Source organism: Chlorocebus sabaeus, chromosome 11, assembly GCF_047675955.1.
Source record: "Chlorocebus sabaeus isolate Y175 chromosome 11, mChlSab1.0.hap1, whole genome shotgun sequence".
In the NCBI taxonomy this organism is placed as follows: Eukaryota; Metazoa; Chordata; class Mammalia; order Primates; family Cercopithecidae; genus Chlorocebus; species Chlorocebus sabaeus.
Genome location: NC_132914.1, coordinates 42,891,767 through 42,918,670, shown reverse-complemented (window position 1 = coordinate 42,918,670; position 26,904 = coordinate 42,891,767). Strand labels below are relative to the sequence as shown.

Genomic DNA, 26,904 nt, shown 5'->3' with positions numbered 1-26,904 from the left:
TAGCTTAATGGGGATGGCATTGAATCTATAAATTACCTTGGGCAGTATAGCCATTTTCACGATATTGATTCTTCCTATCCATAAGCATGGAATATTCTTCCATTTGTTTGTGTTCTCTTTTATCTTGGGCAGTGGTTTGTAGTTCTCCTTGAAGTGGTCCTTCACATGCCTTGTAAGTTGGATTCCTAGGTATTTTATTCTCTTTGAAGCAATTGTGAATCGGAGTTCACTCATGATTTGGCTCTCTGTTATTGGTGTATATGAATGTTTTGTCATTCTTTTCAAACCTCATACTCAGAGCTCATACTGTGAACAGCACTATCACCAAAGTGTCTGTTGAAAGCGATTGGCAAGAATTATTTCACATTGTAGCTGCCTGAGGCAGTGATACCAGTAGAGGTTAACAAGTGGTCAACCAAAGAACTTAAAAGGAAAAATTAGGAAATGAGATGTGCACAGCGGGCTCTAGAAAGTTCCAACATATTTCTGAGATTGCAGAAGGCCATGCACATGTGTAGGACAGTGCACATGGCCAAGAAAGACCTGAGAAAACCTTAATCCCTCACCTCTGACTGACTTTGAGGTTCTGCATTGGCAAGAAGGAAAAGCTAAGGAAGAACTGAAAACTACCTGCTAAAGCATTAAACACATTCCTCAATACACATGCACACAGAGCCATGAGGCAAAGGCAGAGAAACGAAAATTACTGGTAGTAGGCATTTAATGCAATTACTAGCTAATCCAATCATTAGCTAACAACAAATCTTATTGAACACAGACTGCAATGGTCACACATGACAAAGACAAGTAGTTCAGGAAAGTAACTAAACAAAGGGAAGCAGCAGTAGCAGTGATAATAATAAACAGAAGCAACAACAAACCCTGAAGAGGGAAAATATCTGATTTCCAGATTTGCTACATTATAATACTTAAAATGCCCAGTTCTCAACGTAAAATTATAAGACACACCAAGAAACTGAAAAGTATGGTCCTAACACAGGAAAAAGCAGTAGGTAAAACTGTCCCTGAGGACACCCAGATATTGCATTTATTACATGAAGACTTTTTATATTTAGCAATTATACGCATTTGGAGAACTAAAGGAAATCTTGCCTAAAGAATTAAAGGAAGCATGACAAAAAGAATATCAATAGAGATAGGAATTACTAAAAATAACCAATTAGTGGCTCAAGCCTGTAATCCCAGCACTTCGGGAGGCTGAGATGGGCGGATCACGAGGTCAGGAGATCGAGACCATCCTGGCTAACACAGTGAAACCCCGTCTCTACTAAAAAAAAAATACAAAAAACTAGCCGGGCGAGGTGGCGGGCGCCTGTAGTCCCAGCTACTCAGGAGGCTGAGGCAGGAGAATGGCGTGAACCTGGGAGGCGGAGCTTGCAGTGAGCTAAGATCCAGCCACTGCACTCCAGCCTGGGTGACAGAGCGAGACTCCGTCTCAACAAAAAAAAAAAAAAAAAAAAAAAAAAAAAAAACCCAATTAGCAAAGTACAATAACTAAAATAAAAAACTCATTAGAAGGGCTCCTCGGCAGATATGAAATAGCAGAAGAATCAGCAAACTGAAAGCTAGGTCTATTAAGATTATCCAGTCTGAGAAATGGAACAAAAAAGGAAAGAGGACAAAGGAACACAGTCTCAGAAATTAGTGGGACACCATCAAATATACCAACACATACATTATAGAAGTTCCAGAGAAAAAAGGAGAGAAACAGAAATAATAATCAGTGGCTGAAAACTTCCCACATTTAATGAAAACACTATTTTGCACATCTAGCAAACTCAACAAATCCCATGTAGGATAAACTCAAAGAGATCTAAACCGAGGAGTATCATATTCAAAGTGTCTAAAGACAAAGACAAAGAAAACATGGCAAAGAATGGTGACAGCAGAAAGAGAAAAGTGATTCATCACATATAAAGGGTCCTCAGTAAGACTAACAGCTAACTTTTCACAGAAACCATGGAGGCCAGAGGCAGTAGGATGATACATTCAAAGTGCTGAAAGAATGACTGTCAACCGAGTATTCTATCTCCAGCAAACCCATCCTTCAAAAATGGAGAAATTAAGACATTCCCAGATAAAATCTGAAAGAATCTGTTGTTGGCACAGACTTGCTGTATTAGTCCGTTTTCACACTGCTGATAAAGACATACCTGAGACTGGTTCATCTAAAAATAAAAAGAGGTTTAACAGACTCACAGTTCTACATGGCCGGGAAGGCCTCACAATTATGGCAGAAGGCAAAAGGCATGTCTTATATGGAGGCAGGCAAGAAAGAATGAGAGCCAAGTGAAATAGGTTTCCCATTATAAAACCATCAGATCATGTGAAACTTATTCACTACCATGAGAACAATATGGGGAAAACCACTCCCATGATTCAATTATCTCCCACCAGGTCACTCCTACAATATGTGGGAATTACAGGAGCTACAATTTGAGATGAGATTTGAGTGAGGACACAGCCAAACCATATCACCTGCCCTACACAGATTACACCTTATTTATTTTATTTTTTTTGAGACACAGTCTCATGCTCTGTCACCCAGGCTAGAGTGCAGTGGCGTGACTTCAGCTCATTGCAACCTCTGCCTCCTGGGTTCAAGCAATTCTCCTGCCTCAGCCTCCTGAGTAGTTGGGACCACAGGCATGTGCCACCACACCTGGCTAATTTTTTGTATTTTTAGTAGAGATGGGGTTTTACTGTGTTAGCTAGGATGGTCTCGAACTCCTGACCTCATGATCCACTGGCCTCAGCCTCCCAAAGTGCTGGGATTACAGGCATAAGCCACTGTGCCCAGCCCAGGTTAAACACCTTTAAGCCCAAAACCTGAATTTGAAATGCTCCAAAATCTAAAACTTTTCAAGTGCTGACATAATACTCAAGGAAAATCTTCACTGGAGCATTTTGGATTTGGGATGCTCAAATGGTAAGTATAATGCAAATTTTCCAAAATCTGAAAAAAAATCTGAAATCTGAAACGCTTCTGGTCCCAAGCATTATGGACAAGAAACACTTAAAATATACTAAGAGAGTCCTTCAGGCTTAAATAGACACTTGACAGTAACTCAAATCCACCTCAAGAAATAAAAAGCAGTAATAGAGCTAACTACATATATAAATATAAAAAGCAGTGTAAGCATATTTTTGTATGTCACTATTTTCTTCTATCTTATTTAAAAGACACAAAGCAACAATTATTAAACTGTTGGTGAGCTTATAATGCATTGAGTTGTAATTTGCATGATGATAATACCACAAAGGAGTAGAGAAGGAACAGATCTATACCAAAGTAAAGTTTTTGTATACTATTTGAAATTAACATTTCAAATATTTAACTATATTATTTTAAATTAAGTTGTTAATTATAATCCCCAGAGAAGCCACTAAAAAACAATAAAGAAACAACAATGGAATTAGAATGACATACTAGAAATATTTAAAACAAAAAAAAGTAGTAATGAAGGAATAGAAAAACAAGGGACAAAAGACACATGAAAAACAAATAGCAAAATCGCAGATGTAACTCCTACTTCATGAGTAATTACATTAAATATAAATGAACTAAATATTAAAATCAAAAGCCAACAAATGGAAATAAATGAAACAGAGGACAGAAAAGTTAAAAAAAACAACAAAACAAAGTTGGTTCCTTGAAAAGATAACAAAATTGGCAAACTTAGCTAGGCCGATCAAGATAAAAGAGAAGACTCAAATGGTTAAAATCAGAAATGAAAGGGGAAACATTACTGTTACTCCTACAAAAACAAAAAGGATTATACGGGGATACTATGCATAATTATAAGCCAACAAATTAGACAACCTAGATAAAATGGATGAATTCCTAGAAAAATATGAACTATTTAAGCTAGCTCAAGCAACAATAGAAAACTTGAATAGACCTATTTTCAACTAATAAAGAGAATGGACTAGCAGAAAAAAAAAATTCCTGCAAAGAAAAGCCCAGTCTCAGATGGCTTCACTGATGAGAAGAATTAACACCAATGTTTCATAATCTCTTTTAAAAGCAGAGAAGAGGGAACACTTCTCAACTCATTCTATGTGACTAGTATTGTGATGATACCAAAACCAAAGACAACATAAGAAAACTAGAGACCTAATATCTCTTGCAAATATAGATGGAAAAATCTCCAATAAAATACTAAAAAACCAAATCCTGCAACATATAATAAGTACCACATACTATGACCAAGTGGGATCTATCCAGGAATGCAAGGAGGATTCAAAGTACAAAAATCATAAATTCTTGTAATATACCATATTAATAGAATAATGAACAAAAACTACACACAAGATAATGTCAATAGACACAGAAAGAGCATCTGGCAAAATCCAACACCCTTCCATGATTAAAAACACTCAAAAACTAGGAATAGAATTTTCCTAACCTGATAAAGAGTATCAACAAAAAAACTCACAGCTAATATCATACTTAATAGTCAAAGACTGAATGCTTTCCTCTTAAGATCATTATATAGGAGGGTCTAGTCAGGACAACTAAGTAAGAAAAAATAAAGGCCTCCAAATTGGAAAGGAAGAAGTAAAACTACTTCTGTTCACAGACAGCATAACATTGTATATAAAAATCCTAAGGAATCCACCCAAAATACTATTAGAGCAAATAAGCCAGTTTAGCAAGGCTGCAGGACACACATAAAAATCAGTATATTTAAAAAAGCAATTACATTTCTATACACTACAATAGGTAATCCAAAAATTAAGGAAACAATTTATAATAGCATCAAAAGAACAATGTACTTAGAAAAAATTTAAGAGAAAAAAGAAGTATGAGACTTATACACTGAAACTATAAAATATTGTTGATAGAAATGAAAGACCTAAATAAATGAAAAGACATCCTGTGTTCATGGATTAAAATACTTAATATTATTAAGACGGTTATACTCTCCAAACTGACCTATGGAATCAACATTATTCTTATCAAAATTCCAGGTGGATTTTTTTTTTTTTTGCAGAAATAGACAAGCTGATCCTAAAATTCACATGGAAATGCAAAAGTCCCAGAATAGCCAAAACAATCTTGAAAAATAAAAATAAAAATGTGAAGTTTCCAATTTCAAAACTGACTACAAAGTTACAGTGATCAATAAAGTGTGGTACTTGCATCAAATGCAGACATGTAGATCAATGGAAAACAACTGAGAGTCTATACACAAACTCTTAAATTTTTGGCCAACTGCTTTTCAATAAGGGTGCCAAGATAGATCAACAGAGAACAGTCTTTTCAAAAATGGTGCTGGTATACCAGATATACACATAGAAAATGACAGAGTAGGACTCTATCTCATACCAGGTACAAAAATTAAAATAAATCATAGACCTACATCCATAAAACTCTTAGAAGATAAATGTTAAAAAAAACTTCATGACTTTGGATTCCAAATGGCTTCTAAGACATGACACCAAAAGCACAAATAACAGAATAAAAGGTAAACTAGAGGTCATCAAGATTAAACATAATTTTGTTTCAAAGAATACTATTAAGAAAGTGAAAACACAATCCACAGAATAGGAGAAAATATTTTCAATGTATCTGCTATGGTTTGAATATGTCTCTTCCAATTTAGGTATTGCCAGTGTGGTAGTATTAAGAGGTGGAGACTTTAACAAGCGATTAGGCCATGAGGGCTTGTACCTCATGAATGGTATTAGGTGCCCTTATAAAAGGAGCTGATGAAAGGAGTTCTCCCCACTTGCCCTTGTGCCTTCTGCTATGTGAAGACGCAGCATTCCTCTCCTCCAGAGGATGCAGCCCTCACCAGACACCACATGCTGGCAACTTGATTTTGGAATTTCCAGTCTCTGTAACTATGAAAAATAAATTTCTATTCTTTACAAATTACCTGGTCTGTGGTGCTGTGTTACAGTGGCACAAACAGACTAAGACAATATACAATAAGGGACTTCTATCCCAAATATATAAAAAATGCTTACAACTCAACAATAGAAAGACAACACAATTAAAATAGGCAAAGGATTTGAACGAACATTTCTCCAAAGAAGCTATACAAATGACAAACACATGAGAAGATGCTCACCATCAGTAGGCATTAGAGAAAACAAAGTCAAAACTGCAATGACATACCACTTCATAACAACTAGAATGGCTTTTTTTTTTTGTTTAAGTGCTGATGAGGATGTGAAGACATTAGTATCCTCATACACTGCAGGCGGAATATGCAGTCACTTTGGAAAATACTATGGCAGCTCCTCAAAATGTTAAACCTACAGTTACTGTATATTCCAACAATTCCATTCTTCGTTATATTCTCAAGAGATATGAAACCATGTGTCCCCACCAACACTTGTCCATGAATGTTCATAGCAGAATTATTCATAATAGCCAAAGAATAGAAACAACCAAAATGTCTATCAATTAATGAATAAACAATGCAGCTTATACATATAATGGGATGTTATTTGGCCACAAAAAAGGAATGAAGTACTGATACATGCTACAACATGGATGAACCTCAAAGAGTAGGTGAAATGAAAGAAGACAGTCACAAAAGGCCTTATACTGTATAGTTCCACTTTCATGAAATGTTCAGAACAGGCAAATCCATAGAAACAGGAAGTAGATTGGTGGTTGCCAGGGGCCAAGGGAAAGGGTTTAGGGAGTGAGTGCTAATGGGCACTGGTTTCTTTTGAGGGCAATAAAAATGTTCTAGAATTAGATGGTGGTGATCACAACTTGGTGACTGCACTTAAAATACCTGAATTGTTTACAAATTTTTAATATTTTCAATTTTATTACATACTGAGTAGATTCACAAGAATAGAAAACATTTAAAATATTTAAATGCTTTTATGAAATGTCCAGAATAGGTAAATCCCTAGAAACAGAAAGCAAATAGATTAGTGGTTGCCAGGGGCTAAGGGAAAGGGGCACACCTGAATTGTGCACTTTAAAAAGGGCATTTTATGGTATATAAATAATATCTGTATATAGCAGTTATTTTTAAAAGGGGCATAAGGGCTGGGCACAGTAGCTCACACCTATAATCTCAGTACTTTGGGAGGTCGAGGCAGGCGGATCACTTGAGGTCAGGAGTTTGAGACCAGCCTGGCCAACATGGTGAAACCCTGCCTCTACTAAAAATACAAAAATTAGCCGGGTTTGGTGGCAGGTGCCTGTAATCCCAGCTACTTAGGAGGCTGAGGCAGGAGCATCACTTGAACCCGAGAGGTGGAGGTTGCAGTGAGCTGAGATCATGCCACTGCATGCCAGCCTGGGTGACAGAGCAAGACTCTGCCTCAAAAAAAAAAAGAAAAAAAAAAAAAGAGGGGCATCAGCTTCAAATGGGCATTTGATAGAAACTATAAAAGTAACTGAAAATATTTATAATGTATATATTTTACAGATATCTCATAAATAATTAAAGTCAAATAGTTTTGAGCACAGGCAGTATATCCCCAAGAACTTCCCTCCATTTTCTGCAAATTAATCTGTGTGAAATGCTAGGAAATACGTGGTGTAACTATTACGGTGATTTCGTAAAATGAGTTTTAACAAGAACAACCCATGAGGACCTCATAAAAATGCAACTTTTGCACTTTGAAATGTATTTTTGAGATTTTTTTTTTTTTTTTTAACTAGAACAATGTACAAACCAACAGAGAAGTTGAAGACGAATTTAGAGAAAAGGTAACAACATTCGGCCTTTGGCCCAAAACTCTTTTTCAATGAGGAGGGAAGAGTACTTTAAAGCCATCTGCAGCTTTCGAGCTACGAAGCCATAATGGGTACAACACGCTCAGAATCCTCTGTTAAATCGAAGGGTAATTATGTCTATTCATCAGGGCTGCCATGTAAGCAACCTACCTCCGGAGCACGCTGACATGCTTGGGGCTTGAAAAGTTTGGTTATCAGCTCATTGCTGGTGCCCAGAAATTTTGATCTGGCTGGCACACCTGGATAGTGGCCAGATGATCAAGAGAAAATGCCTGGTTCCCTGCTACATCCCTGCTGGAAGTTGAGACCACCAAAAGCAGAGGTCTAATAATACCATTCAGAACAGTGATGGTGAAATTCAGAGTGCTCTGGCACCCACATATATCCCTTTAGACAGTGCAGCTGGTGTCTGAATTTCAACCTCAGCACAAATTAATTTTTGATTACATTTTTTAAAACATTGTATGAACTATTTTTTTAACATAAAAACCAAAACAACTACTGAGTTTTTAAGCAAGCACTTTTTAGTATATATTAAGAAGTCATTTCTAAAAGTAAAACAAAACAAAAAACAAAAACCCCACTAATTTTCCCAGTGGAACCCTGAAGAAATCAGAGCTGCTTTTGGCTCACATCTGCAGGGCTGAGTGTACATTCCTCTGGGGGCCAAAAGTTCAAGGGCAATCCTCCCGCCTCCAGTCCTCCTTCCTTTTTCAAACAAAATATTGTCTTAAAATATTGGAGTGTTTCCTAGGAGTAACATTCCTGTCAGAAACTGGGTTGGATTATCTAAGAAAAAAATGTTTCCATTTCACTTAGTTATTATGCTCAGAACAAAAGGGATATATCATCCAAGCAATGAGTGTTCTCCAGTCAGTCTTGTCTTACCAAAACAGTTTAAGATCATGAAAATAATTTTATGTCTAACAAACTTTTCAGCATGGCAACAAGGAATAAACAGAGGTTACCTCCATGTACAGTTATCTTGATTAAGATATCCATAGAGAAAGCAAGCCACTCCTACGACTGCGGCCAGGAGAAGCATCTGAGTGTAATAGCCCAGCCAAGCAAAGTAGATTCCAATCTTCTCTCCATAGTATTTCCTGAAGAAAGACAGAAATTATTTTTAGAAGATACAAATAATTACTTTGCAGCTTCATCCTAATATTAATTTCTGATTTTAAATAAAGGAGGCTTTAAGCTTAAACCTGACTCGATTCACCCTTAAAACATTCATTTTCATAGCAGACCCTGAATTCTATGAAACAAAAAGTGTATTACACATTATAGAAGAACTAATCACTATCGCTGGTTTGCCTAGTGAAAGTATATTAAAATACAGCAAGGAAGAGAAAAATGCTGATTATGGAATAAATACAGAGTATTACTATCATTCTTTGTAAAGATCAGCACTATTTTACACATTCTCCAAAAGACTGTTCTTTATATGCATGAGACAAATGAACATGAACAATCTGCTCAGTTATTTGCTTTTACTTAACTAGGGAAGTTCCTTGGAGGAAATGTAACGTAAATCACAAATACAGTTGAGCCTTAAACAACACAGGTTTGAACTGCATGGGTCCACTTAGATGTGGATTTTTTTTTCAATAAAAGATAAAGCTAGTGTGCCTGCCTCTCCTGCCTCCCCTTCCACTTCCTCCACCTCTTCCCACTCTGTCACCCCTGAGACAGCAAGAATAACCCTCCTCTTTCTCCTCCTCCTCAGCGTACTCAATGTGAAGACAAGGATGAAGACCTTTATGATGATCTATTTCCATTTAGTGAATGGTAAATATACTCTTATGATTTCTTAACAACATTCTTTTCTCTAGCTTTATTGCAAGAATACAGTATATGATACATGTAACATTCAAAATATGTGTTAACTGATCGTTCACGTTATTGGTAAGACTTCCAGTCAACAGCAGACCATTAAAAGTTTAAGGGGAGTCAAAATTTATATGCAGGTTTTCGACTGTATGTGTGTGGGGGTGTCAGTGCCCTACCCCTGTGTTGTTCAAGGGGCAACTGCAATAATAATAAGAAAAATAATAATACTAATCTGTAGTGGAAGTCTCTCTGACCAAAATTTTTGCAAAACTTATATAAGAATGAAAGAAGGCAGGATGCATATAACTGAGAAACCCATCACCCTGTATTCCTTATATCTAGCTCTTCTATTTTTTCCTAATTTTTAAAAACTGGTTAATGGTATACTCTGGGGTAAAGGGAGGCCAGGTAGGCAAGATTAAAGAGTGCAGGCTGACCAAGAAGCAGTGCCAGAATTGTTCCTGAAAGGAAGGTCAAGTACAGTCAGGCAGAGTTTAGGAATGAAGAGACAGTTCAGGTGACTGCTGCTGTTGCTGATATTCCCCAAGACTGACTCATTTCTGCCTTCATCTTGATCTGTAGAACAAGGAGATTTACTTCACTCTGAGGCCTGCGTGAGATTTCAGGCTCAGTATGGAGCTGGGCTGAACTCCTTGGTCTTAGCCTTGTGGGGACTCAGCTCTGAGCAAAACCTGGAGTCCTGGGAGACTTCAGACAGGAACATCCCTGGGCTGGACCAGCACTCACAGGGAAGGTCTGAGACCAGCTCCATGGGTCACAGGCCTGGGTGTAGGTCACATTCACAGGAAAAAAGGAAGAGCTGAGACAGACCTGAGGGTGGAATCGGGAGATGGGAGGAACACAGTGTGGTGATTTTCACATGACCAGAGCTTTGTTGTCTAGCTCACAGAAGGCAGGCAAATGGCAGGTTCAGGATAGAGCCCGGAAGAGAAGTCTGGCCATGGATTTGAGATGCCTTCGCCTCTTTTTGGTTATGCTCTCTGTAATAAATTTTCATCAGCCATCCATCCTGGAAATGCCATATTTAAATTGGAAAGAATCTTAGAAGTTGCCTGGTCCAACCTCCCAATAATAAAAAATATCCTGCTGTGTTTAAAGAGCTGGTCAGGCAGTCTCTGCTTGGTTATTTACTGTGACAAGGAGTTCAATACTTTCTAAGGCATGCCTGTTACATTGTAAGCAAGGCCAGAAAGATTTTTCAAATCTTAAAAGGAAATCTGTCTCTTAGTTCTTGCTGAAAAGCTGGTAATAATGAGGATTCCTTCAAATGTAATATTTTCTGATCATTGTCCCTCTCTGCCAAATAAGTCCCAACTCTTAAAATCCATGTAACAAAATTCAGCTTTGATTTTTAAAACCAAAATTACAAGTATACAGTCATTAAATAGTCTAATAGCTCTAGAAGGCTGGTTATAAAAAGGAGCAGTCCCCTACCCCCTCACCTATTTCCTGCTGCCCAGAAGCAGTTACTTTAAATTCCTATAGTTGATGCTTAGAATATTTACTTTCCTATCTCTAAATAACATGCAAGAAGTGCTGCTTATTGATTTTTCAGTTTGGTGCATCACCTATTGACTTTCTATTCTGGACGATGTGGATTAAGCTCTCTTTCAACCCCTTGCCTCATCTAAACATCCACATCTCTATTCCTGCCATCCTCACATAGTTACAATATAACTTTTGGTTAGATTAATATTCTTGCTTTATATTATTATGATTCTATAAACACTATTCACAGCTGAATCAAGTCATTGCTATAATTACTTTTTCCTCCCTGCTCAGTATCTTGTTCTCCCTAGAGTTAATAATTGTCTTGATGGCTCATTGCTTAGTTTTGTGTACTTATCAACAATTCAACCCCAGACTCTCCCCTAATGTGTCACTTTCTCAATAGTTTCAAACACATGAGATCATCTATCAGTTTCAACTCCTTGAATAAATGCCCTCAGACCTCCTCCAACCTTGACTAATGACTCTCCAAGTCCCGCCACAGAACTGTGTCACCTGGGATCTCTCTGTCCCTCTCTCTTGTGCTGGCATTTCCTGTTAACTAACTCTTAGGTCTTCCTTCTTGGTGGAGCACCTCCTCCATTACCTTGCACATCTAAACTGTGAAAATTCCTCATACTTAACAGTTTGAGCATACATAGAGTTACACATATATGGTCAAACTTTCCTCAGACATGTGAAGTCACTGCTGTCTTTTAGTGTGTAGTGTCATTGAGAAGCACAATGCTTTTGAGTCTTGATCCTTTGTATGACTTTCTTTTCATTTTGCTTTCTAAAGGCTAGCAGGATCTTCTTTGTCCCCAGTGTTCTGAGCCATCGTGTTGGAGTGACTCAGTGGCTCTATTTTCATCCTCTAGGCTGGGTACTCAGCAGGCTCTTTCCACCTAGAGACTCATGATGTTCAGTTCTTCAGATACTTCTCTGGAAGTACTTCTCAGATTTCTTCCTTACATTTTTTATCCTCTGGTTTCTCATACTCCTATTATTTATACATTGTACCTCCTGGACTGATCTAATTTTTTATCCTTTCCCCCTTTTCTATCCCTTTATCAATTTTGCTCTATGCTCTGCATAATTTCTTCAACTTCATTTTCTAATGGCTTCTATTGGTGTTTTTCTGTCTAATCACATTTTCAGTTTCCAAGAGCTAGATTTTATTCTCACAACAATCCTTTCTTATAGGATCCTGCCCTTGTCTTGTGAATACCCTATTTTCTTTTATTACTCTGGGGGTAAAAAATGGGAGTTTGGAGGGAAACTTTTCTTTTTCACCTGTGCAAAGTCTGGTTCCCATAGGTTGCTGTTTCCAGTTTGGTTTGCTTTTTGGGAAACCAAATGGAAAGAGCCCATTTTCCCTTCAGTAATCCCCGGGAACCACAGATGAGGTTTAATAGCCTGAATATTCAAGGGGTTACTAGTGAGAAGCAATGAAGGGAAAGAACATGTGGACCAGGGACAGGGGACAGTTAAATGCCATTTCCCCTAGCAAAATATATTTAAAATAGTCATGAAATTTTCTTTACTGAAGCAAAAATAAATAAATAAATAAATAATAGAGCACATAAAAAATGATTAAGAACCCATCACTCTGCCATCAGATGCTACTGGCTTAACATAAAAGGAAATTAATAAAATGGAAACTTCACATGCATGTCAACCTCAAATATTTACATATGTACAAACATCTTTTAAAATCTTATTTTACAGGGTAAACAGAGTTAATGAAAATGCCTCTTCATGACTGTAATCTCGGTGATTGAATGACAAGGGAATCCAAGTGTGATCACATAAAATAAAGAAATCTCTTATGAAACAATGAATCTAAGCAATGATTGCTGATAGATGCTATCATCACAAAAAAGAGAGACAAATGGACATTATATACCTTCTGATATAAGTACCTAACTCCATGTATAACGTATTCTTGTATAAAATCTAACCTCAATCAGATTAAGCTTCTAGAGGAGGATCCAATTACTTAGCTAATACAAATACACAAATTATGTAGTCATAGCAAATACAGAGGAATATGTTCAACAACACCACAGGAGAGAATGAAATCAGCAAAACAGGGAATGCAAGGCATTCTTTCAACAACAGCAAGGAAAACAAGAAATAAACAGTGAAACTGAGACCAGAAGAAATTTGAGAGATTGTATTAATTGCAACCTCTGGACCATGTTTGGATCCTGCTTTTAACTAAAAAACCATTAAGTTGTTTTTGGGACAATAAGGGAAATCTGAATCCTGATTATCTGATGATATTAATTTTTTTTTTTTTTTGGAGACAGGGTCTTACTCTGTTGCCCTAGAATGCAGTGGCACAATCATAGCTTACTGCAGCCTCAAACTCCTGCGCTCGAGCAATTCTCCCATCTCAGTCTCCTGAGTAGCTGGGACTACAGGTGTAAGCCATCATGCCTGGCTTTTTTTTTTTTTTTAAAGACTGGATCTCACTATGTTGCTCAGTCTGGCCTTAAGCGATCCTCCTGCCATAGCTTCCTAAAGTGCTGGGATTAGAGGAATGAGTCACCTCACCCAGCCTTCCTTTTCAAAAGGGGGTATTCTGGTTATGTTTAAAAGACACCTTATTTAGAAATAGATGCTAATGAAATGATATGACATTTGGAATCTGCTTCAAAATGATCCAGTGGAGTAGGGAGGGAAAGAAGTGGGAGTAAAAGTGAAACAAGATTAGCTATGAGTTTATAATTTTTGGAGCTGGGTGACAGATGAATGCAGGCTCGCTATGATACTCTATTTCTGTATATATTTGAAATTTCCCACGGAAAATGTAAAACAAAACAAATATTCATTTGTTTAAAACTTTCACTTTTAAGGTCTAGTAGTTTTCTCAAGTAGGTGGCCAGTGCATGGGGCACTGAGACACCATAAAAAAACAGGTACGTGACCCAGGCAGACATGAAGTTAATTCTCCTCTCCTCTTCACTCTCCACATGCAATCCATAAACAAGTCCTGTTGACTCGACTCCCCAAACACATCCCAAATCTGCTCCCACAGTCTCATGCCTGGCTCACTCAAACAGCCTCCTACCTAGTGGTCTCCCTGCTTCCTGTACCCCTTATAATCCATTCTCCACATTATCTTTGCAAACTGTGAATAGGATACAATGACTAAAACATTTAAAATATTACAACTGCTTCTCACTGCAATTAAAGTCTAAACTCTTTTCGGCACTCCTGCCACCCCTCTAACTTCATGTCTTATCATTCTCTTTCTCACTAGCACTGGTCTTTGATGTTTCCTCAAACTTGCCAAATGTGTGTGCATCTCAGAGCCCCTGTACAAGCTGCTCCTATTCCTAGAAGGACTTCTCCCAAGTCCTCAAAGTACTGACTTCTCTTCACAATCCGGTCTCAGCTTAAATGTCACCTCCTCAAAGATAACTCCCTAAACTCACTTCCCACTCTGCCCTCCCATCCTATTGCTCTGCTATTTTCTTCACTTCAATTAGAAATTCTGTTTATTTATTTTCATATTTTATTGGTGTTCTTGGTCTATCTCCCACAAGCCAGTATCCTCAGCACTGCCCAAACAATGTAAGCTTCTGGAGGAAAACCAACAGCGTACTTTGGGAACAAAAACTCTTGAGCTGGTCATTGTATCTTGTGGGAGACAATGAAATAGAACCTAGCAGCAGACACAAAAAAAGAGTAAAAATGCATATGTCTTACCATACAATAGAGGCTATATCTAACATTTACTTCTGTACAATCTGGAATTTGGTGGGTCTGCATCCCAGTTCCTGGGTGGGAGGTAACTTCTAAACCCTTGGAACTTCCTGAGAGATAGGAGTGCCTTTTTATTTACGGTGGGACCTTAGGACTATGCCTGATAGTTTATGTCAGTGAAGTGGCTCACGGTGGGCCTCTAGAGAGTTTGTGCTAATGAGATGACTCAGGGTGCAGGCTGGCCATGTTAAAAGATCAACCACACGACTGGAGAACTGGAGCTTTGAGCCACATATTACTGGCCATCTTCCAGGGAGAGGATGGTACTGGAGATTGAGCCACATGGGTAATGATTCAATTAATCACGCCCACACAATTAAGCCTCAGTAAAAACCCTGGCCAATGAAGCCCAGCACTCTGGGTCAGCTCCCTTGGCTGGCAAGAGTCTTGATGAGTACTGTCACATTCAGATGCTGTGGGGTAACACACTGAGTGCCTCCCCCTGGAGTACTCCCTACAACCCCTCACCTGATAAGATCCAAGGGCTGCTTTTTGTATATGCTTCGAGGATGAGCCCATTCTCTGTAGAGAAGGTACCGTTCATTAGGGCAGCTGGGATCCTCTGACTGACGGCGGAATTTGCACTGTAACGCAGAAGGGAACATGTGAGCACCATAATCATCATGTTTTCACAAATCTGTTTCTTAAATGTGATACAAATATTTGATAGTCAACTGTGAATAAGGGGTCCTCACCTGCTGGAAGGGGTGGAAATACCATCTAATTTTTAGTGATTCTTAACCAGGTATGGCACTAGCCTCCTTGGGGGTCATTTGTGAATGTGGGCAGGATGAATGACTCGGTGTTACAATCCTGGGGAGCACTGCAGGGACTCTGTGAGGGCCCCAGAGATGCTTAAAATGCTTTCAGTGGGGGCAGTCCTACACAATGAAAAATTGGGCCACCCAAGTGCCCAAATCACTACACCAGAGGAACACGGGATAGCCCACCCATCTCCATGGACAATGGGGAAACCAGGGCCTTGGCTGGTTAACAGCAGGGTCAATTCTAAAACCTAGGCTTCTTTGCCCCCAGTTCAGCAGTTATTCTGTGATAACAGATAGAAAAAAAATAACAAAGCTTGATATCATGTTATATACTTAGCTTATTCAAGAAACAAAACTTCCTGCTTAAATCCAGTTGTCTTTTTTCCTAACTCATTTTTCTTAGACTTCTGGCACTAGAACCAGATTACCACCCAGCCAAATCAGGGCACAGGCCCTGACCTTCACACATCTCCCTCTCAAATACCACATGGGACCATCTGTTAGCCTGAATACAGGACCACTGCAATTAGAAGAGGCTTTAGTGGAAAAGACCTGGCCAAAAGCAAATGTCAACTGCTATAGAACCTTGGCACCCCAAATTAATATTCGTGACAGCTATTTGCAAGCAGCCTCAAAATTCATGTCCTGCTATTCGCTATTAGCTAAATTCAGTGGGGTACAAAAGTAAAACACATGGACTCTCAGGCTGGATGGCTACATTGGGTCTCTTAGGATCAGTATTTACTTCACCCAGCTCCCTGTTCTCTACTTTTCTATGTGTGTCAAGCTGCTGTTTAGTGTCCTAGTTTTATTATGTTATTTAGTACATTTCAATATTGTCTATCCACAAATACATGTACTACACAGTAGCAATTACCAATATCAGTCTTTGCTTTCTTTGGTCTTACAGAGTCAGATGAATTGATAGTGAATATAACAAAGTAATAATGCAATATAATATAGTATTTATTTCAATGATAGAGTTGTAAATGTCCCTGCATTTACAGTGGTCACATTTTAAAAATTTTATTTCACAAGAGATGTTCTCGGCTAGAGAAGTACTCTTGAATTTGAGGGGTTGCCGTAATCTCAGAATGTAGTCCTTAAAAAAATGTCAACAATCTGGGGTACTGCCATTGTCACAGCAAACCTGACAGATGCCTTTTTAAAAGCCCAGGGATATTCCAGGGGACAGTTTGAAAATCATATTCCAAATGAGGAAGTAAAGTCTATGCTACAGAAAATGATAAATAAGAAGGTCTAACATGTATTTTGCTGACAAAGAACTAATTTTTTTTGGTTGATAATAACATGTTAGTAATTATGAAAATAGCTAACACTTATAATAGTATTTATTATATGCTAGGGACTAACATTTGGATTAATTTAATGGATTAATTTAAAGCTCTTAACAACTCTAGGAGGTAGGTTATAATTTATTCCCAGCTTATTGATGAAGAAATGGAGGAAGAAAGGCTAAATGACTTTCACAAGGTCATCTAGCTAGAAAGTGGCAGGGCAGGCATTTTGGTCCCAGAAATGCTAACACGGATTAACTGCTAATCTATACGGCTTTACACATTAACTGTGAGAGAGGTACTGTCCATTCATTCATTTGCTCCTTTAAAACTGAGTATCTTTATGACTGGGATCCATCTGTGAACAAAAGACCTGTTTCTTACCCTAAATGAGCTTGTAATCTAGCAATATGTTCCCTTCATTTTATTGAGGAAGAAACTTACAGTCAGGAAAGTTAGCCCTTTGCTACTGTCAACATCAGAGTATACAGAAGGCCTTTTAGTTCATTTTTGCCTTTTAACTTACATCATGGAGTGGGAAAGCTGCCTTGTAGATCCCAGAGTTTACAAGTCTGTTGATCCCAAACTTGCTAACATTGTTTATCAGTTGATACTTGACCCGAGAGAGGATGAAGTAAACCTAAAAAGATTCCAAAATAGAGTATGTGGTTTATACAGTGTAACTAGCCAATCCAATCATTGTTTACTACTGTAACATGAATCTGTTGGCATATTTCTTTTCTTTTTGTGCAGTTTTTAAAAATAAAACCAAACCAACCAAACCACAAAACAGCAGGTTCCAAATTACCCCAAGACAGCAACTAAATGTGGTTTAGACTTACAATGCGGCTTCTGGTGGCTGGATTGAAGAAAGCATCTCTATCAACAATGTAAAAATCATTCATCCGGTTCTTCTCAAATGGGGCAGTGAAAAACTCTTGCTCTGGCTTGATGATGCTTTCATCTACACTGAGGACTTTGGTAAACCAGTTGAGTGTACCAAAGGCCGAGGACCGGTTTTTCAGATCATTGGGTTTCAGAGGCAATTTGATATGCATTATCTCAGCATAAGTACATAACACCTCCCACGGTGCATGTACTTTTACAAATACAAGCTTGTCATCCAAAACCTATATTGAAAAAATAAAAACACAGAACAAGAAACCAAACCAACCATTTTCAACACACAGATTTTTCTTATGTTGTTGGTAGCTTAAAAAAAAAAATACAGAGACCACCACTAAAAGTGAAGGTAACAATAAAAATAGATTTTCAAACCATCAAAAATTTTTGCTTTAAAGACAATTTCTTGGTTTGAATCATTAAGAAATTCAAATAATCAGTTTATAAAACTATGAAAATAATTTATAAAATGAAGAAAACCAAACTTATTTATCACTCTACCCAAATAATTGACAAAGTAAAAACACTAGAATATTCATTGTAGTGCTATCATAATGAAAAATTTTTAATTTTCTAAACTTTTAACTGTCTATTGTCTAACTGTTCAATATCTCATTATGTGGCTGTTAAAAATGTCAAAGAATTATGTTTATTGCCATAAATCCATTTGCTACATATTAAAGGGAAAAAGCAAATTATAAAACTGTGAAGTGGTAATTTTCTCCTTTTTGAAAGATAAAAAATGTGTATATATATATATTTTTGAGGAAAACAGCTCAGAAGGACTGCAAAATTATTTATGGATCATTAAGATACAGATTATTTTCCTTATTCTTATGTTTTCTAATTTTTTACCATAAACTATTTTTTGTATAACAGAAAAGCTTTTAAAAGTTTCTTAAAGGCAGAAAATAATCATTCATACATGCATTCATTGTAAAATTCGTTGGCTATTAAAAAAGATCTGCTGGTTTTGATCAGAAAAAAAGAATACATTCTATACAATGCAGATTTTGATTGACTCCTCTCCCAGTCTATGACTAAGATGTGGCCAGGGCTGCGTGTTTCCAATGTCACTCCAGTATTCCAAGTGGCACGAAGCTGCCCAAGAACAGTGGTCAGCCAAGGGCTGAAAAGGGACCAATACTTACTGATCTTGTTGCTTCTAACTGCAGGCCATGACAGATAAGGTTAGATTCGTATGCTTGTCTTTTCCTCTGTCAAAAGAAATTGGAATATGTTAGACCTTTAGTTTACCAAAGGCAGAAAAAGGCGTTTTTAAAAACAATATTAATAACAAAACCAAACTAGCATGGACCTGAAAAAGAAATTCATCAGCTCCAAATGGAACAGAAGCAATGAAGCAGCTCTTGCTGCTGGTGACGTGTGAGTGTTGGATCCCCAAGAGAATGCCATGGAGGGTAGTTCGATGCCCTGGCACCCTCGCAGGCCCTGGGCTGTCCCGGTGGGGTTTCAATCATCTGAGGTAAATAACAGTATCCTGCTTTGACACAATCCCATGTACTTTTTGGCTCACAAAAGCATACAAATTGAGTTTTCTGAGTCCTATTCACTGATACAAGTTTTCAGAGTTGAAGATCCCAGATTTTAAAAATTTGATTTCCATACCATTCAAATGGTTCAATTACTGGATGTGTATGCGTCATCCCTGCATATCTTGACCAAATTAAATAAAATAACACAGGCAATTTTGGCAAAATTCAGAGAATTTTTTTCTGTCTGCAAGACTGAGATGTTTGTGAAGCTATAAATGTCTAAATCTATAAAAATAGTGAACTAAATCTATATTACATAGCCATTTCAAAAGATACAGAATTTACTACACTTATCGATATTAAATTTTAGATGCCTAGGCTTTTGCCAAGCTGCGCCCAAAGTTGTAAGGGAAGCATGCAAAGATGGAGACTTGTTTGACCTTTTAAAAAGAATGTTTTTCATGACAAAATAGTTTATACTGCTTTGTGAAATGAAGAAAATGAGTAGACACAGAGGTTAAGAACACAAGCTTTGCTATGGTTTAAATATGTCCCCCCAAAATCATGTTAGAAACTGAATCCCCAATGCAACAGTGTTGAGAGGTGGGGCCCACTGAGGGGTGATCAGGTCACAAGGGCAGACTTAACAAATTAATGACATTATCACAGGAGGGGTTTCATTAGCATGGAATGGGCTCCTTATAAAAGTTTGGCCCCCTTTTGTTTCTAACCCCCTGCCCCATTTTTGTTTCTCCCCACCACCTCTCTCTCCCCCACCACTGTGGGGGTGACACTGCAAGAAAGTCCTCACCAGATGCCAGCCCCCTTGATCTCAGACTTCTCAGCCTACAGAACTGTGAGCCAATCAATTTCTGTTCTTTATAAATTAGTCTGTGGAATTCTGTTGCAGCAGCACAAAATGGACTAAGATGAGCTCTGTAACCACACTTCCTGGGTTCGAAATCTGAATTTATTATTTGTCAGCTCCATGACCCATGACAAGAAAATTAAACTCTTCATGCTTCATTTTCTTCATCTGTAGAATTAAGAAAACCCACTTGTTTCCTTTTTAGGGTCTTGTGAAGATATGATTTAAACTATGTAAAGCACATGAAGTAGAATTTTCATTTACAATAGTGACGAAAGGTAACTTGGAGCAAGCCTTACACTGAAGACAGCTGAAAAAGCTGGGTGGAGTATTTAGCACAGCAGTTAACAAGATAGAGAGGAACTGCTAGGTCCAGGTCGAGATCATCTAGTGGATCTGGCAGTCAGGCACTTTACCCAGGGAGCAGTACTCATGATCTGCCCACTCAAAAGGGACAGAGTGGGGATGAGCTGCTGTGCTATGCACAGGGCCTAGAACATAAAAAACATCCCATTAACTAGAAGTAGGTGAAGCTGCAGGAAAAAGATCAAAGGTCAAAAATTAAAAGAATATACTTGGTATTTGGCTAAATTTGAGTCCAAGTGGAATCTCTGATGTATTGTGTAGAAGTATCAGAAAAAGGATATTGCTTTGTTTTTATATCATCAATAAATGGTTGTACAGTACTTAAAACATGCCAGACACTGTTCTAAGAGTTGTACAGATATAGTACATTTAACTGTTTGCTGCAATTTGAACGTACAATAGAGTAGCAGAGGAAATCAGCAAGTGGTATAACTTCCCTAAAAACAAGCAAATGGCCTAGAAATGCCCCACTCAGATAGTGGTAAGGAGAGTTTCAGGTACAGCTCTCCTACTCTGCTCCCCGCAAATGACTGTTCCCTCTGGGTGTCCCCATCCCCGCCATCTCTGCAATTCATCCTGAGAAGTTCTTCAGCACTTTCTACCTCTGACCCACCATATTCCCAACTTGAACTTGAAAGTTGACTCAAATTCATTCTACTTCTTATCTAAGCAGTACTTCTTCCCTCTAAATCCTAATACTCACACTGATTCTTATATAGGAGCCCAGTCCTTATTTCTGATTGATTACCTCTTTATAACTGGGTAAAGCATTTTGATCCCACAGACAGTGTTCATCAGTATATGCCCGACATGGTTTCGATTTGTGTCTTTGTCCAAATGTCATGTCGAACTGTAATCCCCAATGTTAGGAGAGGGGCCTGATGGGGGGTGACTGGACCATGGGGGCGGATTTCCCCCCTTGCTGTTCTCGTGATAGTGAGTTCTCACGAGATCTGGCTATTTAAAAGTGTGTAGCATCTCCCCTTTGCTCTTATCCTCCCGCTCCAGACATGTAAGATGTGCCTTCCTCCTCTGCCATGATTGGAAGTTTCCTGAGGCCTCCCCAGCCATGCTTCCTGTACAGCCTGCAGAAATGAGCCAATGAAACCTCTTTTCTTTATAAATTACCCAGTCTCGGGTAGTTCCTTATAGCAATGTAAGAACTAATACAATACCTAACACATATTTGTTGAAAGAATATACTCAACAAGCATTAGTTCATTTACAAACATTTCTTGAATGCATTCTATTTTGCAGGCATCCTGCAAAGTGCTGGAGACTGAAAGAAGAATTTAAATTAGTCTGCTACAGAGGAATTATAGAGAAACTTAGTGTGCAGTGACCTAAGACTTTCTCCCAATACAGAATGACTGAAACATTTATTCATGTGCTTCCTGGCACTGTAATGGACATCTGTCATTCTTTATGGCCACTCATTTTAAACTCCTACCACAGCCCACATCCACTATAGCAGATAAAAACACAGACACTCCTTTTCCTGGTCTCCCATGAAATGTAGCTACTGGCACTTGAGCTAGGCCCTGCCAACCAGACTACCTGGCTCCAGGCTCCAAACTGAATGCCAGTGATGCAAAGCAGCCAGGCCCAGCAGAATACATTCTGGGGTGGCTAAGAGAGCAAATGCCAGTTCCAGAAACGGTAGAGGTTACGGCAGGAGCTTCCCATAGCCACTGCTAGTCAGTGGTACCAGTGGTGCTGCCAGCAGCCCTGTGCTCAGGACAGCAACTGTGCTTTTTCTCCTGCAGCAGAATTTAAGGTACTGCTTCTGGCTGCGTATCTCTAAGCTTATTTATCTAACCCTTCAGGAGAATCTGTGAGTTCTCTAACATTTTCCTGATAAACTCTTGATATGCTTAAATTACAGTTCATTTCTGATACCGGTAAGCAAGAATCCTAACAGAGAGGCCACAAACTAGGGAAAACATGTTAGCCCAAAACCTAAAACATGGTACAGCAGAGGGAGGGAAAAGGACCGACACCATGACATTCTTTCCTTCAGGGGAGATGACTCACCCTGAGGCTGTACAAAGGGCAACCCAGATGGTCTCACTAGCAGGTCATAGCAGGATCCATGCCTGTGTCTTTGGTATCCTCTAAAATTCAGTCATGAATTTCGGTTAGCATGTGAAAGCTCAGGCCCAAGAATTTTAGCTCTTGGAGACAAATGTCTTCATTAGAAGAGTAGGAGAATCAGTCAGAAGAGGGTCTTCTCTAGTGGCTTGATGGGTGCTTTAACAATTAAGTGCTGGTAGGAAAAAAAACCATGTAACTCTGTTCAATGGCCTTATTATAAATTCATGATTCCCATCGCAGTTGGCCTGTCTCCTTCTTGGCCCCTAGCTATCCACTAGGGAGCTGTTCCAAACATTGAAGGTGCTCCTTGCACTCATTACCTAACTTCCAGCCCAGCATGCTCTGCAGGTGACCTCACCTCCTTCGTTACACAGAAAAGGGCAGCCACCCGCTGGAAACTCCTGCCAGTCTCTTTCTTTCTACCTATCAACAGCTGGGCACCACCTCTCTTCTTGGTGTCAGAAGTCCATCCTTTCATCTCTCTTCTTGAGCTTACTTTGGCAATACCTCCCATTTCTCTCTTCATTGCTTTTACTCCTCTGCCAAAAAACACCTTAAATGTTTCTCAGTCTTAAGAATATTAAATCCTCCCATGGCCCTGCCTGCTGTTCAATTACTGCCCTCACTTCAGAGATGTCTTTTAATCTTGATATCATTAAGACTTAAAACAAGCCTATAACACAGAAAGCATGCAATAAATGTCTAATGAATGAATACACTGAGTGAATGGTGGATCAATGACTGCCTGTTACGCCAGAATGAACTAGGGAGTATAAATTGCTGCAGTGCAGCAACTGGGCTCCTTTGTTCTGAGCCCCCCATATTTTCCATGTTCTTTTACTTATGGGTATTACAGGACATGGTGTAGAAAGAGAGATGCAGCTTAATTCTGAAGTACACCAACACAGATAGATAGCACAGGGACATCCACAGCATGAAGTGATTCCTGGACACTTCAGAATTTGAATTACCAGATGACAAAAGAAATGAGGCTTAGAGAGCCCAGAATGAGCCAGCCCCACATGAGGGCAGTTATGTCAGACATACCAAACACAAAATATTTCTGTCTTGGTTGTATCAGCTGTATCAGCTATGAATGCAACATGCTGAATAGTGCAAGTCAGACATGTACCTTCTTGGTGGAGTTTCTAAACTGAGGCTACAACTCATCACCTTCAAGGGACTCTCTCTTCTTGGATTTTGTTCTAACAAATAGCCCCTGTAGTTCTTGCAGTTTTGGTTTTCCTGTTACTCCTGGGCATAGTGGTTAAATTCTGAGTCAAAATTGAAATCCTGGCTCTGCCATTTACTAGCTCTGTGATGTCTGGGCAAATAATCAGCTCTATAAGCATCAGCAGTTTCATCTAAAAAACAGAAGGGAAGAAATAGCTTCATTTTGGGATTGCTTTAAGGATTAAGAGTGATCATGGGCATAAAGCACTCAGCATGATGCTTGGCATATGATAAGCACTGTAGATATGTCAGCCATCACCATTACCTTCTCTCTGCCTTTCAACTTGCTCGACTTCCCTTATTCCTTAAAAAAAAAGAAAAAGAAAAAGAAAAAAAGAAATTCTCTCTATTCCGCAGAGCTTAGAGGCTCATCTCTGTTTTAAATACCAAATATCTAACAAAACAGGCAACCCCACTCACTCTGCCTCTACACCATGCACCCCGTGACCCTCCATCCCTGCAGTGGGACACCAGTACACCATTTTATGGGAACTCATATGGGAACTCATTTTATGGGAACTCATAAAATTAATGAATATGGGAACCCTGCAGTGGGACACCAGTACACCATTTTATGAGAGTCACATAGACTCCCCCTTCTTGACTCTTCTACACCACTTGGCTATCCTGATCTTCAGGCTACCTTCTTTGATATCTGATGGATATCTATCTTTTCATTCTCTGAAGGAAGTGAACATTATCTTTTTATTTCTTCTGCCTCATTTCTATATATAAGGTTGCTGGTGAGAATGCATAGCACATATAATATCATAGATGCAGAAAACATTAGAAATACTTCCCTTCAACCTCATTTTAAGAGCTTGATAATATTCTCCCAGAGAGATGTACCATTATTTATTTAACTAATTTCAAATGGTTGGATATTTAGGTGGTTTCTACCTTTTTGCTATTATGAAAAATCTTTGTGCATCCATTATTATTTCCTCAGGATAAGGTCCTAAAAGTAAAATTGTTAAAGAATGTATTCAATTTTAAGTTCTTTAATATATATTGCTGTACTGCCCCCAGAAAGGTTGCATTCTATTTTAGCTCTTTATAAAAAATTCCGGAGATATTTACCTGATTTCTCTCAGGATAATTGGTAGACCTTGGAGTTGGTTTATAATGCCCTCTTTTTACCACCAACTATAAATACTTAAACAGTTGAATCAAGGATAGGACATTTTTATTTGCTTAAACACATTAATATATCACCTTCGTGTTACTTTAATAAAACAGTTCTTGTTATTTTCCTTTGGCATGGCAATTCACAAATAACTAGTGGAATATTTAAAAAATTGATCAAACGAGTTTTCTTGGTTTGTTGGGTAGCTAAAGTAAATTAGCATATGTGCTATATTTGTCAAACAGGCACATATCAGGAAAGGACTGCTTACTTAAGAAGAGACTGCTTAAGTCTCTTTAATATGAAATCATCTTTACTTCACTGTAGAATTTACACTTGGATAAGTAACAGTGTTCTTGACATTTAAAAAATTAGGGTAGAGCTGTCTTCCATGTTAAAAATGAAAGATAATTAATATTGCATATTGGCTGACATAGCCATTGCTCAATAAATATTTGCTGAATAAATGAATATCTGAGGCCACACAATTTTAAAGTAAAAATTATCTGTGTCTCTTACTAGAAACCTTATATATAAGAACCTAAAGTGATAGTCTATGATCTCTATTTGACAGTACAAAATGTTTAAACTAGGCTCACTGACTTTAAAAAAAAAAAAAAGGCTAGTCATAAATTAAACTGTGTTGTAAATGTCTATATCTCTAGGGGAGCAAATTCATTTGCATTGGAACCAAATTTTATTTTTTAACCTACTAGAATTCTAGTAAAGCCAAAGTGACTGCAATCACTGAGGACCTATGTACATCACAAAAAGATGCATGTGATTCTATTACTGATGGTGGAGAACGGTACTGGAGGTTCAAAGTGGAAAAGGACAAAAGCACCTGCCACACTCCAGAAATGGGTATCTTACTCATACCTCTTTTGAGAGGTTAATAAAGCTGTCAGGGAAATAAAGAATAAAGCAATCAAAATCACAAAGGACAGACTGGCATAATTAAGGAAGCTTTCTATCCCTACGCACCCTGGATTACACATTACACATCTCATTTGGCTTGCTAAAGTCATTGTTGTGAAGGACTTACTTGTGAATTACACAGTAATAGTACTGAGTGTAAACACAAATATCTACCATTTTCTTTCTATTACCCACCATTTTCGGTGTAAAAAGCAGAGACTGCAATGTCTAAGTAGTAAAATTAATGAATATACTGTGATGATAAAGTAGAAATCAGTTGGGATTAATGAAATATATGAATAGATTGATTTCAAATATTCTTAGAGCTTTGTCAGGCAAAGTATTGATGGTGCTGTCATTGTATTTTCAACTTGCCAATCTTTTTTTAACCTACAAAGATGCAAGAGAAATAAGTCATAGGTACTTAATTTGTGAAAAAAAGAAATTAGTCTGATTACTGTAAGTGCCAGTTATTAGTTATATGTCATGTTCTCCAGAAGGTTTGGTAAGCAGAATACATTATTTAATTGGAACTTAATTTAAATTCACGTGTTGGCGATAAAAACATTTAATGTTAGTGGACTGATCTGATGAAGAATTTACTCAACTGAGTAATGTATGTTCACTAGGGGACAAAAAACAGACGAGCATTTTAAATGATAAACATAGGATGGAGTGAATATTTAGCTGAAGTTCACTTCCAAATATGACTTTTAAATCAATATCACAAAAGAAAGAAATGTTCATTCTGAGTAACACAGAAAACAAATTTTCAGAGAAGAAAAAATAAACACCCATAATTCACTGCCAAGATAACTATTGTATTAGTTAAGTGTACAATAAAGTTTTTCAGTAAAGTGTTTTCCAAACTTATCTGCTTACAGGAAGAACTTTGGAGAGCTTATTTAAAATGCAGATTCTTGAGCCCCTCTCCTGGAGGTAGGTACTGACTCAGCATGTATGGGATAGGGCCTGGACAAT

At 38.1% G+C, this 26,904-nt stretch overlaps 1 protein-coding gene across 4 annotated transcripts in view; it reads right to left on the bottom strand.

The window, feature by feature from the left end:
- ANO6 (anoctamin 6) overlaps positions 1-26,904 on the bottom strand; it is a 213,592-nt gene that overhangs the window by 63,904 nt on the left and 122,784 nt on the right. For all 4 annotated transcript variants that reach the window (XM_008002952.3, XM_008002954.3, XM_073020644.1 and 1 more), the window contains 5 exons: positions 18,974-19,039; positions 17,762-18,049; positions 17,446-17,559; positions 15,323-15,438; positions 8,707-8,841 (listed from right to left, as the gene is read on the bottom strand). In XM_008002952.3, the coding sequence (XP_008001143.1) occupies positions 8,707-8,841; positions 15,323-15,438; positions 17,446-17,559; positions 17,762-18,049; positions 18,974-19,039 (719 nt within the window). The remainder of the gene's footprint in view (positions 1-8,706; positions 8,842-15,322; positions 15,439-17,445; positions 17,560-17,761; positions 18,050-18,973; positions 19,040-26,904) is intronic.